At 43.0% G+C, this 20,866-nt stretch overlaps 1 protein-coding gene across 3 annotated transcripts in view; it reads left to right on the top strand.

The window, feature by feature from the left end:
* The window catches only part of hip1 (huntingtin interacting protein 1), a 277,810-nt gene that overhangs the window by 129,590 nt on the left and 127,354 nt on the right, over positions 1–20,866 (top strand). For all 3 annotated transcript variants that reach the window (XM_078225078.1, XM_078225080.1, XM_078225079.1), the window contains one exon: positions 10,987–11,067. In XM_078225078.1, coding sequence (XP_078081204.1) covers positions 10,987–11,067 — 81 coding nt within the window. The remainder of the gene's footprint in view (positions 1–10,986; positions 11,068–20,866) is intronic.

Genomic DNA, 20,866 nt, shown 5'->3' with positions numbered 1-20,866 from the left:
CATAAATTTGTGGGATTTAGCACAGAATAGAATGAGACAGAATTCTGGATGGGTGGCATTTGTATGGAATGAAGTTCAGGAATCCAATGAGCATTGATAAAAATAATGAGGGTGTGGTAGGGATGGGCAGAGACCCATGTTGGCTCAATGGGAATAGATAGCCTGAGGGGCTGGGTAAGTGGCTTTAAACTGGCCTCTGGGCTAAGCAGTAACACCAAGTTTGCGTATTGTTGGTTGGGTTCGGACTGAGTGGGGATCTGTGACCAGAATTGGAATCGACCTTTGGTACAAAGTTTCTGAAGGGAACCAAACAAACAGCTTTGAACTTTAATGACCTATTAAATAAGTCATTGTAATGATTGTGTGTGTGTGCAATCTTTCGAAGCACCTCTTCCCTTTGTCAGATAAAAGTAAGTGTCTTTAACAAATGCTTAACAAATTCATAACAAATGCTTCATTGTTAAATAGCTCTTATCCATTCAAGGTCCACATGTACTTTTGCTGGCATTTGACAGGAATGTTATCAGACAAAATCTGACACCAAATCACCTTTGGCTGATATTAGGACAGGTGACTGAAAAGGGTCAAAAGCTAAGTATCAAGCAATGGTTTATGAGGAAGAGAAAGAGGTAAGAGGTTTACAGAGATTGGGGCCTAGATCGTTGAACTGGGAAAGATGATTTTCTTAAACCCTGATTGCCACTTCCCTGGTATCGAATGAAATTGGATTAAAATAAACTGCCCTCCTTGAGTGGCTGCTGAGCCCTCCAATCCACTGTACTACTAAATGCAAATCTTTGGAATATGCACTTTAAATCCAGAAGTTTATTTCAAATTAATGCCTTGGTTGGTAAAACGCATTGCATAACTTTAGTACTAAAATTGGAACATGTCTCAATCTGTGCTATCTTGAGCTGATATTATCCAGGTTCACAACACAGGTTAAAGTCCAACAGGTTTATTTGGTAGCACAAGCTCAGATGAGGAAGGAGCAACATTCCAAAAGGTTGTGCTACCAAATAAACCTGTTGGACCTGAACCTGGTGAGACTTCTTACTGTGCTTACCCCAGTCCAATGCCGGCATCTCCACATCATCATTATCCAGGTTGCCAGTGGAAATCCTGTTATTGACCTTGAATGTTCCTGGATAGGCAAAGAAAGCCATAAACCCAGATCGAATGTGTTCACATTCATATGTTGAGTTAAGACAGTCCCTCACATGGTTAAATCGCCTTTTGACACAAGCTGATCGAAGAAGCAACATTGAGAATAGCCATCTGGGCCAAATCCCAGAAGGTTGCTCATGTCTATGGAACTGTACACCATTATGTGGTTTTATTGCTAGTTAATCGTTGAATTCTGCCAGAGCGCATTTACTTGGATGTGATTTGTACCATCGTGGTTTTATACAGATTTAAACTCAATGTCGCAAGCATCACCTCATCATCCTGTTTACTGCCTTAAAAGCGAAGATGTCAACTTAAACTCTGATCATTGTTCCAAAATATAAATAGTTGTATCCTGGTGTTAGCACTTTTGTTTATTGATTATTCAGATATGCGAGTATTGTGTTCTGTTGAAAGGTCAACAGCCTGAAGCGTTAACTCTGTTTCTGTCCTTGGATTCTCACCGATCTGCTGAGTCACTCCAGTCATTTTCTGTTTATATTTAAGAATACAAATGTATTGGTTCAGATCAGAAACTGCAAAGTGTTTTATGGAGCTCGCCTGGATCATAAGTTTTGCCTCTTGAATTTGGCTAGGATAAGCATGCTATGTTTCACCTCTGGTATGATTCAAATGACACACTCGGGAGCTTTTATCAAACAAAGTTTATTTAAGAATAGTTAAAATGTATAGTCAGAAAATTAGCAAGAACTTTTATCAATTACAAATAAGAAACAGAACAACCACTATAATGTATAACCTTAACAAATGTATCTGATATGTTCCAATCGAACCAATCCCACAGACAAGAGACTCTTTTCACAGGTTTAACATAGCAAAGACCAGTGTTCATGTACTACTAGACTTGGGTCCTTTGGATGACGTCTGTAGTTCTCTGGATAGACTCAGAATAGTTTGAAGTCAGAACAGCTTACCAGAACTCTAGGGAGAGACTCTCTGGTCAAGCCACCAACTGCAGAATCTTTACTACAGGAAGGCAAGATCTTGCTTTCAGATCACGAGCAGAAATTTAAAAAAAAACAGGGAGAGAGAAAACACTACTTTTAAGCTTGCTGTCCCTTCTAAAAACTAAACTGTAGCTCAGAACTGAAAATGAAAGAACTTCTGTCACCTAACCTGCCAACCAGTTTTTTCCCCCCTCCTAATAATGCAGAGTTATAAAAAAATCCCAAAGTAAAAATGAACAATTCCCATCCAAGCCACTCAAGGACAAATAAAAAGACATCAGGTAGCCAACTCGGCAGCACTGAGATCAGCTAGGGCTGTGAGCTAAAAAAATACTGAAGCTGTGGGAGCTGCAGAGATCATGATTTTTGAAAAAAACTTTCGTAAAGGTACACTAACGTCACACAAGCATATACAGTATTTTGCTTCGGAATGAGTGTTGTTATACAGCTTTAATTTAAATACCTTCCAAGCATTCCAGTTTAATGAGACGAACAAGGACAGTAATTCAGTATTTCTTTCTTTAGCACTTTTTGTACCAACTCAAACATAAACAGTTGCCACTCATTCACTCTTTACTGAACTTTAACCCTAACTAAACATCAACTTTAACTATTTTACTGAAAATAGATACTACCAAATTTAGGAAAACCTTGGCCAAGAAATATCCTTGCTGTAGAATCAATCATCTTCTCTCTGAAGCATTCTTCAGGGTACAAGCTTTGTTGTGATGGTTGGTCTCTTCCGAGTTATCGCTGCCAAACAAAGAACTCGCATGTCTTTTATCCACAATTCTCCACTTGCTTCCAGAAGATTCTCTGTCATCCAGCCAATTGTGTAACCAGAAATTGATCACATGGCTCGAACATCCAGTGAAATTACTTTTGAACGACGCCATGATGCTTAGTTCATTTGCCATGTCCCACACATAGCAGCCATAAAAATCGGAGCCGCGCAGTCTCAGTTAATGTAAACAACTTCCCTGATCTGACCAAGACACTTCAGGTCACAGCTCCCAGACCAGAGCCTCTTTACGACCTGCATCTGGTTTTAATCTATAAGTTGACCAAAATTCCCAGCATGCTTCACTCTCAGCCAGCATAGCCATTTTAAAGCCACTATTGTCAATATTGTTGTTAAATCAATATTGTTGCGGCACGGTAGCACAGTGGTTAGCACTGCTGCTTCACAGCTCCAGGGACCCGGGTTCGATTCCCGGCTCGGGTCACTGTCTGTGTGGAGTTTGCACATTCTCCTCGTGTTTGCGTGGGTTTCCTCCGGGTGCTCCGGTTTCCTCCCACAGTCCAAAGATGTGCGGGTTAGGTTGATTGGCCAGGTTAAAAATTGCCCCTTAGAGTCCTGGGATGCATAGGTTAGAGGAATTAGCGGGTAAATATGTGGGGTAGGGCCTGGGTGGGATTGTGGTCGGTGCAGACTCGATGGGCCGAATGGCCTCCTTCTGCACTGTAGGGTTTCTATGATTCTATGATTTCTATGATCATTGCTGCAGCTGTTCTTTCTCTGCAGTATTCTGTGTTGATAGCCTGGGAATAGTACACAATAGTCTGCAATGCATAGAATTATTTGGGAGGTGATGTTTAAATGGTTGTTAGGAGCTGCTTTGGTTGAAGTACAACATGTGGCCTTGTTAAAGATGTATGCTTGTTACTCACAGCTGATCATCTTGCCTCGTTATCAGTAGCGTTTAAGGTCTTCATTGTTAAAGTACTGTGAGAATCCTTCGTAATATCTAAGAAAATTGCATTTTCGGGGGAGAAATTTGGGAGCGAGCTGTAGAAAGGAATTCATCTCAGAAACCTGACCAGTTGTTCTTCATCAGAGAAGAGAAAATGGGAAACTTCTGCCGCAATTATTCTGAAAATTTGTGAAGCAAAATTGTTGATCATCATCTGAAGATTTGAAGGATGTTTATCACTGATTCTTGCATTATTCTACTCTTGACCAATTGTAACCCTTGTTCCTGTCCATTTAAAATGGAAGTTTTGATCTGAGGTGTGATATTTTGGTTGGATGGCTGAAAAGATGGGACAAATCTACACAATTTTCAATCCAGAACTCATTGCATTAGTTAGTTGCATGTCTCATAAACTGTGGAAAGACTGATTGCATGACAATACCAAATGTGAATCATAAATGACCAGGCTGCTTACAGGAATTTTTGTGAAAGTGTCGCAAAGTAAAGAGGCGTTTCAAAACACCATCATTATAAATGAGGTCAGGGCTAGGTTGCCAGTAACTTGACAATAGCCATTGTCTAGCACCTGATGCTCATGGAACCTTATCACAGCCATGTCACATTTAGGAGAAATGGGGCACGGCAGGAAGCCTATAGTTAATTATTTAGTGCATTAATGGGACGACTATTCCGGTAGTATAGCTGGTTTTGTGGCAAATCATCTTTATGCTTCCTTTTTAAAATAATGCGCAAACTTTTGAAGGTGAAAGAATCTGGTTGATATGCTGCTGGGACTGCAGCTTTCAAGTTGGGTGAGGTGCAGCTTTGCTACTTTTAGCTGTGGTTTGCTGACATTCACGGCATTGCGGTCAGCAGATTCATCATCGGCTGAAACCATGAAAGAGCACAGGATCATCTAGTGTAAGACAGTGGCCCTACATGCTTCAATTATACTGAATATTTTCTGAAATAACAGGATTAGTGCTGACTAATTGAATTGTCTGAAGCAGGAAATTCCTGGGTTTCATCCCCACTCTGCTCAACTTGTGTCAACTGTGTCCCCAATAAAATAGAAAACGGGTGGGTTTTAAAAAAAAATTGCATGAGTTGTGGCAAAAATAATATCCTACTGATTAATAAAATGTGCTCTCTTTTATCAATTTTCTGAAGATTTGCTGTTTCTCGTTTGAATTTTTCTGAGAGAACATCACCACTTGGAGGTTCACCTCCCAGTCACTCACCATCCTTGACTTGTAAATATATCGCTGTTTCTTCACTGCCCACTGGGTCAAAATCTTGGAACTCCCTCCCTAACAGAACTATGGGTGTACCTACACCACATGGACTGTGGAGGTTCAAGAAGACAGCTCAGCACACCTTCTCCAGTGTCAGCTACGGATAGGCAATAAATGCTGGGCTAGCCAGTGGTGCCCACACCCCATGTATGCATTTTTAAAAAAGTATATATTTTAATTCATTAAGGCACTAAATCTTTATTTGGTCATAGTCATAAAAGTGTACAGTACAGAAAAAGGCCCTTCGATCATCCCATCTGTGTCAAAGACAAACCACCCAACGAGTGGTTTTCTAAATAGGTCAGTGTCCTAATGGCTGAAATCAGTACTGTGGCTCTCCTTTCAACTTTCAACCAACTCCTATGTTCAAATGTATCCCTTGTGTCCTTTGAATAAAGAAGTGTAGATGTCTTCCCAGCACATGCTGGAAAGGATGCTGTGGTTTGGGAGAGGGTGAGCATAAGAAATAGGCACAGGTGCACTTCATTTGTCCCTTCGAACTTGTGCCATCATTCAGTAAGATCATGGTGGCTCTGATTGTGGTTCGAATTCCACTTTTCTGCTGGTACCCCCGCATAACTTTCCATAGAATCATAGAAACCTGTAAAAGGAGGCCATTCGGCCCATCGAGTCTGCACCGATAACAATCCCATCCAAACCTCATCCCTGCAGCCCTACACATTCATCCCACTAATCCCTCTAACCTACACATCCCGGAACACTAAGGGGCAATTTAGTATGGCCAATGCACCTAACCCGCACATCTATGGACTGTGGGAGGAATGATGTGGATTGTTTTGTTTCTTAAAGACTGGATTAGTTGTAAGTATTCGCATTCCAGCCATTATTCATGTAAATTGAATCTGTGTCTTTATAAGTTCTGTTTGTGAACAGAATTCCCACTCACCTGAAGAAGGGGCTCAGAGCCTCGAAAGCTTGTGTGGCTTTTGCTACCAAATAAACCTGTTGGACTTTAACCTGGTGTTGTTAAACTTCTTACTGTGGGAGGAAACCAGAGCACCCGGAGGAAATCCATGCATACATGGGGAGAATGTGCAAACTCCACACAGACAGTGACCCAAGCCGGGAATTGAACCCAGGTCCCTGGAGCTGTGAGGCAACAGTGCTCACCACTGTGCCACCATGCTGCCAGGGTGACTCCCTTACAGATCAAAAATCTGTGTAACTCGGTCTTGAATATATTCAATGACTTGACCGCCACTGTTGCCTGGTGTAGTGAATTCCAAAGATGAATGACCCTTTGAAAGGGGGCAAACCCCTCATCTTCATTCTAAATTGGAAACCCTTCCTTTAAACTGGGGAACCCAGAATTGGTTACATAATGAGGGGAAGCATCCTCTGAACATCTACCCTGTCAAAACTCCGCCAGAAACTTGTGTATTTCAATAAGATCACCTCATTCTTCTAAACTCCAATAATTATAGATCATGTGTAATCAATTATTCCTCAGAAGACGAACCCTTTATCCCAGGAATGGCCTCGTGAACCTTCTCTGAACTAGGTGTAATGCAAGCATATCCTTCCTTAACTAGGAGACCATAAGTGTGTGCAATACCCTAGTTGTGGTTTCACCAATACTCAGTACATTTGTAACAAGACTTACCTACTTCTATACTCCATTACCTTGCATCGAAGCCCAACATTCCATTTGCCTTCTTAATTACAAATTTTTTGAGATTCATGGCAATTTTGCAGAAAGGTACCAAGGATGTGGTACTTTAGTTCCGGGGAGAAACCAGAGAAACTGATAGTGTTCTCCTCGAACTGAGAAGATTAATTGAAAATTTAATAGGTTTGTTCAAAATCATGGATGGTTTCAATGGAATAAATGAACTGTTTCCATGGGCTGCAGGGTTGTTGACCGGAGGACACATTTGGGATAAATGGCAAAAATAGCCAGCAGGGGATGACATTTCTTGTAATGATGCATGTTGTTATGATGTGGGATGCGCTCCCTGAAATTGTGGTGGAAGCAGATTTAGTGGTAATGAAAGCATAAATATTGAAAAGTAAACATTTGCTGAGCTATGGAGAAAGGGAAAGTGGGACTGGTTGGGTAGCTGAGTCAGCGAGTTGATGTGGGCATGAAGGACCCAGTGACCCACTGCTGTCTGAGTCCCTGCCCCTATGATGGCTTAATGAGTACGGACTGATCTGATGTTACACGGACCACAAGGTCCCAATCCCAGTTAGATTTTGTGCTGAATTGCTATGTTTGATTGGGCAATGCAGAGACAGTTGGCCTGTTTTAACCAATCAGCCAGAATTCCTATTCCTGATTACTGCCCAGTGATTCCTTCTGGAAATTCTTTTCGTATGGACATGGATTGAATCCAGGCTTGCGTTTGACTATCACATACTTAATGAAGATCTGCTGACACTTGGTGTCTTGCTTCAGTCATGAACAATAGTAACTTGAATGAACTGTGCAAAAGCTTCCATTGCGCATTGAACTAAGCAGCAACAACCTGCCTTCAGAACAGAAGGAATTGAACTGAATAATATCTGCAATAGAGATGATATATACAGGAGATTTTAGATAGGCTGGAGTCTGCTATCTGATATTGGTGATTTTTCTGCCTAAATGTGGCAGGCTTCACTTGTTGCTTCAATGCAGGTAATTTACTAAACCTCTATCACCTGGCCACCCTCAACTAAAAATATTACACACTGCACATTGTTTACTGGCCACTTTTATTTTTTAAAAAGCCAACTTGATGGAAGTGTAAACCTTAAATCTATCATTCCCAATTATTTACATTGTGTTTGCTCCATCTCTGTGGTGGATTTGCAATGTTTGAATTGGTACAAGCACTTAATTTTCTTTTTCCTTTCCATTATTTTCATAATCGTTAAATGAAACTCCTCCCTTCCTTTCTTCTCGCAGCAGATGTATAATATTTTTTGTGACTTTTGCACTGCTTTTAAAGAGGCTTTTTCCAATGTTGAGACTCCCAAGTGACCAGCATGAGGTCTAAGCATGGGTGCCTCAAGCTGCACTGACTGAGGTTATCATCCAAGTGCCTCCTGAATATTCCCTCTGGAACTCGAGAACAGGAATAGGTCATCAGCCTCTCGAGTCTGTTCTGCTGTTCATTATTATTGTAGCTGATCTGCATCTTAAATTCACTTTTTCTTGATACCCTTGCCTGACAAAAATCTATTAATCTTAGTTTTGAAATTTTCAATTGACCTAGCCTTGTTTTGGAGAGAGCCGCCCACATGTTTATGACCAATGTTGTTGTTCTATCCAGTATATTGTTTGCCTCTTGGGAGCATGGTCTGCAACTCCTGTGGTGCTTGTTGGTCTTTTTTATTCACCTTTTTTTTCCTGCCTTCCTTCTGCTCCCACACTTGCATTTTGCCCACAGGACCCAGAATTCACTGGTCCTTTTTGCCAGGTTACCATGTGGTGTGAGTGGCCATGTGTATTCAGGATAATGTAGTTCTACAGGTATAGCACTAAAGACTATTAGTTTTTACCCAGATTTAAGTGAAATTTATAGTTCCAATCCAAGTTTTGTGCTGTTAATTTTAATATGAAATAACTGATTGTGATCGGTTTAGTATTTAGCCTGCAGTGTCTAGTTAGTTATGTGTTTCTTCTGTTTGAATTGTTTATTCTAGTTGCATACGCTGACCAAGAAAATATCGATCGACAGCTGTGTGAAGAAACTATGTTAAGTTTGTGATTGAGATGAATGCTCCGTTTAATTCATGATCAGTCTTTACTTTGTGAAAATAATTTGAATTACCAACAACAGATAGTGCTTTTAAGACCACTTTGATGCAAAAAAAACCCCAAAGTGCTTTGTCAAAATGTGCTGTCAGAAAAATGGACATTGAAGAAAGAAGTGTCAGGAGAGATGACTTGAAGCTTGGTGGAAGACGTGGGTTTTAAAGTGGAAGTTAAAGGCAGAGGTCAGGGTGTGGGGGGAATGTCGGAGTGTGGAAGCTGGACAGTTGAAAGCGCAATCCCACCACGCGCACTCTGGTGGAAGGTGGGGTGCAAATATTATGGCTTTGATATTAAAGCATTAGACAATTTGGGATCTGTGAATGACAAAAGTTGCCAAACATTTTTAATTATATTGCTGAAAATAGATATTTTGTCAAAGCTTATTGTCCTGCACGTATCAGAACAATCGCAAGAATACAAGCGCAAGGGTAAACAATTTTTTGACTATGTATTCTTTCAGCAATACTTGCCAAATGACTATTTATATATCTATTCAAATACAGTTTGCAGGATTTGAAATCTGATCTATGCTGGTATGTTTGAGGTAATCATGTGAATGTCCTTATAACATTAACTTCTTACCTTTATAAGCTCGGGTTTAGGTGTGTCAACGATGCAGCTGAAGTTGTGTTAATTACTGAGGTTTTGAATTATTTTTGTGAAGTTGGGATTAATGGTAGGTCAAAACTGCATACCTCAATCTAATAGCTTGTTTTCCTATTACTCTCTCTCCACTGAAAGCTTCTGATTATTTCCTCTGACAATATGGCTCTTTTATCTGCTGGTAACACCGCCTCAGGACATTGAAAATAACATTGCAGATTCTGGCAATCTGAAGTAAAATGAAGGAGATAGATTTGCTGGCTGTCTTCATCTGGAAACAAATCTGGGTTAATGCTCTTCAATAAGAGCTTGCATTTATATAATATTGTTAATGCAGAAAAACATCCCCAAGTGCTTCACAGGAGCATTATCAATCAAAACCTGACACCAAGTCACACATATTAGGACAGGTGACCAAAAGCTTGGATAAAGACAGAGGTTTAAAGGAGTGACTTAAAGGAGCGTAGAAATGTTTAGGGAGGGAATTCCAGGTTTTACAGCCCAGGTAGTTGAAGATAGTGGTACAAAGTCAATTGGAGATGTACAAGAGGCTAAAACTGGATGAGAACTGACTGTTGATGTAGATGTTCATCACAACCCTGTATCAAGTTCTTTCACCATATTGAGCTGCTGGTGTTGTCTTCAGCTGAATGTAATAACATTGTTGTCCTTCTGAATAGGAGCCTGGCAGGATTACCTTGTCTGGAATTTCTGCAGGGCTAATGTTCCAGTAACTACTACTAATTGTGCACTTCATTGTAATTCTCTACTGCATTATTTGTTAGTTCAGAGCAGCTGCGTGTCTATGGATCGTCCTTCCAGTATTGTCTAAATTTTCACATATTTTTCTCCTTGGGGTGCTGACACTTAGCAGAGTTTGCTTTCTTGTGTGCCAGCACCCATCCAGAGCCTTGTTGAAGTGGCCATTCTTAATATGTGAGCTAAGACACAACAGCTTGTGTATCTGATTATAATGCCATTGGCAATCCATTGAAATGAATGAGATGCCATTGATGTTACAATGTGAAGCAAACTTAGATCGAAATGCAAGTAAGAATTCACCCAAATACAGCAATCTAGCTGGAGGTGTACCTGTCCTTGCATGATGTTTACACACACTCAAATTCTAACAAGCTTTGCAAACTTGCAGTCAGAAACAAAAAGCTTGCTGATTTCTTCCCACTTTCTAAGTGGAGGGATGTGGTGGCCAGTTGTAACGTATCAGCTAACTCAGCATAGTTTACTATGAAATGAAAACAGAAAATACTGGAAAGACACAGCAGGACTGGTAGCAACTTTGGTGAGAAGATTATAATCTTGTGACCTTTCATCAGAATTGAACCTAAGGAAATCTTTGAACGCTTCACAATATTTGAGTAACCATTTGAAATGCAGCTTTTAACCAAACCAATATTCCAATTGTAACAAAATTTATTTGAATGGCTCGGTGCATTTGCTTAAGAAAATAATTTGTGTTTTTACTTTCTTTCCCCCCAAAGGGTCACTTAAGTGAAGGTTATGGGAAACTGAGCTGTATCTACCTCAAACTATTAATAACAAAGATGGAATTCCACAGTAAAGTAAGTAATCTCTCTGCTTTTATTTCTTCACTTTTTTTTAAGGTCCTTTCCATGCATTGTTTGAGGCAGAGATAAAATTGAAGGATCAATCTCCTTGAATTATATTCCCAGAGACGACCTGAATGTGAAATTCTATCATGTTATGATCACTCTTGTCTAGAGGATCCTTTTTTATGAGGTCATTAATTAATCCTGTCTCATCACACATTATCAGGCCTAATATAGCCTGCTCCACAGTCAGTTCGAGAAGGTAATGTTCTAAGAAACTACGCAGAAATGTAAAGTGAATTGGCACATTATTGGCAGGTGAAGTATAATGTGGGAAAATGTGATGTTGTTTCCTTTGGCAGGAAGAATACAGAGCAAAATATTACAAGGAAAGAAACTGCAGAATGCTGTGGCCCAGAACAATTTGGGTGTTCCCCTATGTGAATCCCAAAACATGCCAGTATAGCAAGTAATTAGGAAGGCAAATGGAATGTGGGCCCAATTGCAAGGGGGAAGAGTTTTAAAAAAATGTCAAGAATTGCTACAGTTGTACAGGGCATTGGTGAAATCACATCTAGAATTTTGTGTTTTTTAAAATTAATTCGTGGGACATGGGTGTCATTGGCTGGCCCGCATTTATTGTCCATCCCTAGCTGCCCTTGAGAAGGTGGTGGTGAGCTGCCCTTTTGAATCACTGCAGTCCATGTTCTGTGGGTTGACCCACAATGCCGTTAAGGAGGGAATTCCAGGATTTTGACCCAGTGACTGTGAAGGAACGGCGATATGTTTCCAAGTCAGGATGGTGAGTGGCTTGGAGGGGAACTTGCAGGTGGTGATGTTCCCATGTACCTGCTGCCTTTGTCCTTTTAGATGGAAGTGGTCGTGGGCTTGGAAGGTACTGTCAGTTTTAGCATCTTTACAGGGCTATACTTGCATTGGAAACAATGCAGAGAAGGTTCACTAAGCTGATTCCAAGGTTGGTTGTGCCTATATTCACTGGAGATTAGAAGTTTGAGAGGTGATCTGATTGAAGCATACAAGATTCTGAGAGAATGTTTCCTGTCGGGGGAATATTGAACAAGGTGGCATAGTTTCAAAATAAGGCGTCTCTCAAAGGGCAGTACGGTGGCACAGTGGTTAGCATTGCTGTCTCTCAGTGCCAAGGACCCGAGTTCAATTCCGGTCTTGGGTGACTTATTTCTGTGGAGCTTGCACATTCGCCCCGCGTCTGTGTGGGTTTCCTCCGGGCGCTCCAGTTTTCTTCCACAGACCAAAGATATACCGGCTAGGTGGACTGGCCATACTAAATTGCCCCGAAATGTCCCAAGATGTCTAGGTTAGGGGGATTTGTGGGATAAATATGTGGGGTTATGGCGATAGGGCAGAGGGCCTGGGGATGCCACTCTGAGTTGGTGCAGACTCAATGGGCTGGATGGCTTCCTTCCGCCCTATGGATTCAATGAAAATTTAAGACAGATGAGAAATTTCTTCTTTTGTCTTTAGAATTCTCTTCCACAGAGAGAAACAGCGGCTGGGTCATTGAATACATTCAAGGTTGAATTGGACGGATTTTTGATCCACAAAGGAACCTAAAGTTATGGGGGCTAGATAGGAAAGTGGAATTAAGACCACAATCAAATCAGCTGTGATCTTATTGGTGGAGCAGGTTAGAGTGGCCAAGTGGCCGAATGTTGCTCCTATTTCTTATGTTCTATCTTTGTATCATCAGCAAATTTGGTACCAATACACCCTGTCATTTTGTATAGATAGTAAATAGTTGTGTCACCAATATTGATCCCCATGGCACTCCACTGGCTAACAGCTTGCTGACCTGCAAATGACCCACTTATCCTGAGTCTCTGTTTCCTGTTCGTTAGCCAAACCTGCATCCATACTATTTCATTACCCCAACAACATGAGTTCTTGTCTTGTGTCGTAACCTTTTATATGACAGCTTATTAAATACCTTTTGGCAATCCAAATACACCATACCCACTTATTACTCATTATCCACACTGCTCATTATATCCTCAAAGAATTGTAACATTTCTCAAACTCCATTTCCTTTTCATAAAGCCATGTTGACTGCACGCATGTTGCTTTACGGGTGCTGCTTGTCAACTTTGTGATGTGCTGCAGTGGAAAGGGATTCCACTCTGTCAACATCCAGCTGGTATACAGGCCAATGCCCAATCCTGACAGTAGTTATGATGCCTTCATTCTGCAGTAATGTGCTGTGACATCTGCATTTGAATCACCACGGTACCAAAAGGTGACCAGTAGATGACGACTGCTATCTTTTGCTAACTTGGTTGATTCTGGTGTGCAACCCATGCACACATGGATTGGTGCAGACAACAAAAGCTGTGCTGTCACATGAAAGGTGATAGAGCTGACCACTCAGGTGTGTATAAAATGCAGCTGCTTCAGTAGCTCTGGAGGAGCTCTGCAGTACTCAGCAGAGCAAATATTGAGGTTTGCAATGCTCAGATGCATGCTACAAAACCTTGCCAGCATGAGGGCAGAATCTTTACCACCAGCTATGCAGTGTCCAGAGGAGGAGGATCCTTTCCCCTCCCATGTCTTACCCACTTGTTTGTGCTCCGCGAGGAAGATCTATCCATCATTGACTCTTCTGACTAGGATGCTGGTAAGTGTAGCCCCACTTCCCATTTGTCAACAGTACCACACCTTAGTTTTCCCTTGTGACTGATCGTCATAATGTTTGCTTGACCAAGAAGCAAAAATGAAACATTCCAAACCAATTTAGAAATTCAACCATGCCATGTTGTCGACAATGTCAACTAAACACGCTGCATTCCCTCAGTGCCTGCATTCCCTTGATGCCTTTCCTCCTCGTGCCTTTGTGCTTCTGATCAGTATTACTCCAGTAAGACTGCAGATTGACTGACACAAGGCAGTTGACTTTCAGTGGGCTAGTCTCGATGGCTTTGCAGGATGACTTTGAGCTGCCCTGGGCTTAAAAAGCTGGCTATGTCTGTGCCAATTTGACATGGGTGGCAGTAGTCTGGGCTGGCTGGCTGATTGGTAACAGCCAGGGCAGTGGCAGAGAGGTATTGTTGGGAGGATGAGTGCTGCCTGACTGAGAGGGGGCAGCAGGTACACATTCTACAGCACCTCTGTCAATCCCCCAGGGTGACACCTCAGCAATCCTCGTCATCTGTTGGAGCGCGGATTGATGGGCTGTTGTGATGCTCTTCAGACCCCTTTAAACTCTGGTAATCTCAGCTATGATGGTAGCAGGTCTGAGCTTCCACCACTGCAGCCGGACACTGCAGCACGAGTAAAAGCAACCCAGTGAAAGCTGACATTGACTTTCAGCTGCTGCATCATGGTTGTGTCTAGCAAGTGTGCTCATCAATTTGGCCACCACTTCCACGATCAGTCCCAAGCTCTGCACCAAATCCTGTGTCAAGGTGGTGTCTGACTTCTTCATTGTCCTTGACAATTGCATCCTGCTTTTTTGGGACCCCTGCCAGTTGTACCAAGCATTTAATTGTGAGCACCCAAAGACATCCTCTGCAGCAGAATGAGTACAAGACCAGCACCCTATGGTGAGCTAGCGGCTGTGTTATACTGTTCCCCTGCCCTGCCTGCAGGGCACTTAGGTCTTGTACTCGTGCTGCCCCACTGGCCTTGACCACTTGTGTGAAGTCATTGAACTTCTTTTGATCTCCAGGTCTTTGGCTGGATTGCTGGCTTAACAAACTGCAGGCTGGCCATAAGTGATGCAGGCTAGCTTGACATCGTGTGGACCTAGCAAGATTTTGCACTCCCTGTTCAGCAAGCAGCCACTCAACAATGCACTACTCGTATGCTATTATCTTTTGAATTAGCAGGCAATATGAAGATTTCCCGCTGCCTGTATCAAGAACAATAGGCATGGGTTAATTACGCATTGCAACCTTGGTGCCTGTTTTGGGGGTGGGGATCGAATTTCATGGCCAATATACTTTGTTGTAACCGTTGCTTTTCCTCTCCTTGGAGTGGTTGGATGCTGTGGTCTGGTTCCAGTGGCATTAGGAAGCATTAATGGTCATTTGTGAGGTTGTATGGCAGTAAGGGGCAACCACAAGCGTGCCTGATCCTGTCCTTGCTTCCCAAAACACTGGACTAGCAGCAATGACTCGTTAGCAATCGGGAAAGCGAACCCGAGTGACTTGAAGGCTAGTTTCTTTCCAGTGCCTTTTGGTACTTTAATTCTAATCAAAAAGCCAATTCAAATCAAGTCCAATCATGGTCCCCACATAAGGGACAAATAAGATCCAAGCAGACAAGAAAAGACATCGTATCCCCTCGGAGCCCTCGATTCCTGACTTGGCTGAGATCATCTGACTTGTAACAGATGGAGGATTAAGCCTCTGACATCATGGACTGCATGGCTTAGGTGCATTTATCCACGAGCTCATCAAGGCAGCAAATGCAGGTTGTTCAGAGGTCGCAACTGATTTATGTGGCGTTGTTGAAATGATCAAAGTGTTCAGGGTTAATGACCTATTTCTGGTACCATTGTCACCAGCCCCTTGCTCTGTATCATGTTAAGAACGTTTTTTCTGAAGGTGATGTTAGGGTACACTAAATCAAAGATTTATAGATAGAATTTATTTTGCAGTTTCATATTGATTGAGGCATCACCACTGGGAGTGAAATGTTTTCACACCTGCCGTCCATAGGAAAGATTAATAACCTTTTGAAATTGGAAGTTTAAATTATAGACCCATCCACATGGACGGGCAAAGATGCTTAGCTGGGGAATTCTTGTTAGTGTCCACATTCTTAATCTAGGAAATGTTGTTGAATTTACTGTCCTGTCTGTCTGGGATTAATATATGTGAGAACCAGTGATTGTGTCAAGTGAGTGTTGAGAGAGGGACCTGGGGCAGATATTAGTGATACTGATGTGTTGTCAATTCTGCTACCTGGCCACTTCTCTTTCAAAACTATTTCACTTTCCAAAAATTCGCCCTGGACTCTAATTCAAAATAATTGTCTTTACGAAAACTCTCTACATTGCTTTAGTAAAGGCTAGATGTTGGTTTATCACTGCTGCCTCTATGTGTATCAGAATCAATGCTATTCTGATGGCTTGCAGTCCAACTGGCCGATGTAAACCACATGTGTACCTGCTACCCCCTCTCAGTCAGACAGGTTTCCAAATTTGGGCAACGACGTGTAGGAAGGAGCCTCTTTGTTTCTCACACGACAGCAATGACCATGTTATAGCCAGATTCTGCATGCTTGTTGGCTGATCTCCAGTCACTTTTGAAGCACCGAGCATCTCGGTGTGTATGCGCATTCGGTTCTCTCCTACCTTCTGTTCCACCCAGATCCTTATCTGAATTCTTTATAGCGGTACTCATCTGTCATCTCACCCTCTGGTGAGCTGGCAATGGGATTTTTTTCCCCCCCTGGCCTGGCTGCAGGTCACTTGTGCCTAAATGACTCACCACGTGGTGATCCCAACTTAATAGGACCCTCGAAAGTAGGTCCAGTATTTGGGCAGGTGGCTGAGTATCTGATCATGTATCGGGGCCTCCTATTCAGTGCTGTGCTTGTTGCTGTCTTCACCTTGTGGGAATGCCCTGCCTGGGCAGGTGGCAGTTCGTGACGATCTGAAGGCAAGAACTTGGGGTGAGAGAAGGAGATGAGGGTGGGAAGAAAGAGGTCCATGGTTACACCATCAGCAGTTTGCTTACCTTGCCAGATAGCAGGATGAGAATGTCCTGGGTTGAGTCGGGGCATAAGACAGAAACGTGGCATCATCGTCAATGTTCTCAGTGAGACAAAATGCCAGAGGCTCTGCAGCCAGTGTTATGACTCTGAGAGCCACCTCCTCCATTGTACTCAGCAAATAGAGGCATCCATGTTCTGGTTCTGCTCTGCATCCTTCTATTGTGTAGCTCCTTATCGTGGAAGACAGAGGACAGGATGTCAGTGATTGTTTAGCACTGTGTTTGGATATGGTGCCTGCTGTCGATGAATAGCTGGAGGCATGTGGAAGCAGCGAGAGGTAGGTATGAGGCTGATAGCATTGGCAGATGTGAGGTTGGCTAGAAGTTCCGAGTGCCATGGATTGCTGTAGGTGGAGTAATGGGGTGTGGTGCATTAAGCAATGCAAGAGTCTGATCTGCTGGATAGAAGCTGTCATGTGAAGATACATTGACTGACATCGACTAACCGTGAGATTTATGCAGCTGTGCTGCAAGAACCTCACGTCCAGAATCCAAATGTTGACCTTCTGGGCCACCTCCACTCTCTCTGGAATCATGGTGTCTCTCCTGCACTGCTAATACCTCCCATGCCACATTCATCACTCCGGTACCCTTTCTGTGCCCCGGTGTTCAGTTAGCCAGAATTTAAATTCCAACCATATTGTTTAGTACAGCTTCCCTTTAAAAAGGACAACCTGCCATTAAGGTGAGCTGGTTGGCTGCATCACCAGGTGAGCTTGCAACACTGCCTGGTTTCCCTGTAGAGAGCAGTGGCTGGGAGATGAGCGCTGCAATCATTCAAATGAGGTGTGTATACCAGGTTTGTCTGCTGCCCATCTCGATCTAAACACACATGGGCAAGGTGTGAGTTGTGACTCCTGCATTCAAAACCGAGGCTGTCTAATTTCTCTTTCATTGTCCAGGCAGGATATTCTGGAGACCGAATATGGCACCAGCACAAAAAAGATGCTGCCCTGAGCAGGACTCTTCCTCCTCCTCCTTTCCTTTTTAAAATTAACTTTCCTATTGATTTTGTGTGAGACTATATTTCACTTATCACCTCCTGCTAGGCATTTTACAGAGTGCTTTCTGTGAGACCCAAAACCTTTTACTAAATATCTCAGCTTATCTGAGCTGCACCTGCTCAATCAGTCCTGCCGGGCTAGCATCCAAAAACGTTTGGGCTCTTCCTGCTGCTCCCTCTGCTATGAAACATTTAAATTCAGGATTAAACAGAGCTTATCCCAACAAGCACCGCAGGTTTTAAGAGCTCGCTGCATGTTGTGCCAAGTGCTCTGTTCGGATTGCTAACCCATAAGATCGATTCCAGTGTTTCTGAAACAAGGGAATGTATGTTACTGAATTAATTAGTGGCAATATTGCCAGATCTCTAATTGGAGTTCTTTTAACTTTTGCGCACATTTTTTTTGTTTCTATAATAGTCTGTTTCTCTTCCTGGATGTTTTCCAAATATTTTAGCCTCTTTGTCTGCCAAGTGTGATTAAAATCTTCTTGCACCTTTCGATATCAAAACTAGGTAAAGGATATGGATAATAAAATAATTATTTCACCAAGATTAAGATGCTTCCTTTCCAGCCTTTTATTAAAACCTAAAGACTTTGATGATCAGAGAACTTGGTGCTGGACCTACACTGTCAGATATAATTTCAAATTTTTACCTGGTACTTGTTAGAAATTAGGGAGAAAGTAATTTTTTATGACTTCCTTTGCCATTTATTTATTATTCTGGCTGTTAGTGTTTCAAACCACTGAAAATCCTGTCCTTGCAAGATTTCCAAAATCTTTAAGAAAATTAACTTTTTATTCCCCCTGTCTTGTTGGATTTGTTCCAAATTTTCCAACACAGCTTTCTGTACAGGTGGTTGCCCATAAATCAGCCTTGATTCGCAGTCAATTTTGTTGACTTTAGTTCACCAGGACACTCAAACTGATTTTACTTGTCATTTTTAAGGACATGTTTATCCTATATGGCGAATGGACTAAATATCAGTCCCAAAAGTTTATATTGCACAGAAATGGGCCATTCATTTCAAAAGGCCAATGACTGCACTTGCGCTCCACTGATTTAAAGTTTGCGTTTTTATGTGGGGAAGCCCTTAGTTGGTATGGGGGCAGGTTTCCTATCCAGTCAGAGTGAGTGGAGGTGGGAACCAGAGGTGAGTCAAATGAAGTATGGGACTCATTTAGACTCCCACAGCGATCACTGAAGCTGCTGGCTGACCTGAAGGGGAGATCTGAGATTTCTGTCAAAGCCTTAGGAAAGCTCAATTTGCCATGGGAACTGGAGGCCTGGCACCCAGGGCAGGGCTGCCCTTCTTCATCAATGCCAACCGACATCTACTGCTGGAGGCCATGAAGGAGAGGAGGGCGATCGCTTCTTGGGGGGTGGCAGGAGGAGGCCATCTCATTGTGCAGCAGGGGCATCCCTGTTCAACACCACACCCTATCTCCGTCCTTTCTCTCGCCTCTTTCTTATGCTCTTCCCAAATATGTGTGGTCTCCTTCAAAGGCCTCGATTTTTCTCATGGTCCACACATCTCTGAATCATAGAAACCCTACAGTGCAGAAAGAGGCCATCTGGCCCATCGGGTCTGCACCGACCACAATCCCACCCAGCCCCTACCCCCATATCTCTACACACTCACCCGCTAATCCCTCTAAACTACGCATCTCAGGGCACTAAGGGGCAATTTTAGCATGGCCAATCAACCTAACCCGCACATCTTTGGACTGTGGGAGGAAACCGGAGCACCCGGAGGAAACCCATGCAGACATGAGGAGAATGTGCAAACTCTACACAGATAGTGACCCAAGCTGGGAATTGAACCCAGGTCGCTGGAGCTGTGAAGCAGCAGTGCTAACCACTGTGCTACCATGCCGCCTCTGGAGGCCATGTAATAGAGACCACCTCAATGACCAGATCCTTGCAGGAGGGCACCATTCAACTGCTCTGGGCACTGGAATGGCATCTTCAGAAGCCCAATGACTTGCTGAATTGTTGTGATACTGAGCAGGTGGCATTAGTTCCATCACCTCTGGGATAGTTATGTTTTCAAGGGATATCCCTTGTCTCCTAGGATCCATACACACTGGGGATTGGATGGAAATCTGAGGCAGTTTAAGCTGGTGGAGGATGACGAGTTATGGCAGTGATCAGGAACGTGAGTGAACATGTTGTGGAAGCTCTTGTTGCAGTAACAGACAATTTGGTGTTGAGCGAGTGGAAGCCCTTTCTGCTAATGGATCTCATTGGCTGGTTGCAGGGTGCACTTGTTGGGAATCAAGGGTGTGAGTGGAACCAATGCACTCTATCCCCATGAGGCTGGTGTCTGTGTCTGTTGTCAAACCAATGTGCAGCTCCATAGAGAGGGCATTGTTGATCAGTGTAATGCAGTGGTATGTAGCCATTTGAGAAATGTCACCAAGATCTGCAGCTGATCCTTGGAAGAAACCAGAAACAAAGAAGTTGAAAGCCACGGTGACTTTGACCGTTACTGGTAGGGCATAGTGACCAATGGTGCAAGATTCGAGGTCTTTGACGAGGGCATAAATGTCCGAGACCCAGTGCCTGGAGGGTTACAGCTTCCTTTGGCGTTGGATCTCAGTCATCACCAGTTAGCTCCATCGTCAGTGATAGGTTCTGTGTTGAGGGGTGGCCTCTATTGCTCTCCCATCCCTCATTCCGCTCCTACTTCCAGTCCTCTACCTTCCCAGTGAAGGATGTTACTCCTCATCTCCACCAGGCCAAAATTTGTCAATCATGCCCCTCAATACTGTCTTTTAGACAGGTAGCCACCCTATTGTGATTGGCAGCCCTTCTTCCTCTTCTCCTGCACTGCCAGCTGCTTGATCACCCCATTTGATCCAAGTGCTGAGTCCCTCTCTCCCTGCCACCTATGCACTGCCAAGGACACCAGCTTACCAAGTGCCAAATCTGCCTTTGACCCGCTGACTCTTTTATGGAGCCAGGGTGATGCTTTGGGCCTGGACTGACTCCCATTTGTGTAAAGTTAAAGTCGCCATAGTCCCAGAAGACCATAAGCTGACTGGTGGTACTT

This window comes from Mustelus asterias, chromosome 12 (genome assembly GCF_964213995.1).
Source record: "Mustelus asterias chromosome 12, sMusAst1.hap1.1, whole genome shotgun sequence".
NCBI lineage: Eukaryota > Metazoa > Chordata > Chondrichthyes > Carcharhiniformes > Triakidae > Mustelus > Mustelus asterias.
Note: the sequence above shows the minus strand (reverse complement) of the source record. Positions and strands in the feature narration are given on the sequence as shown.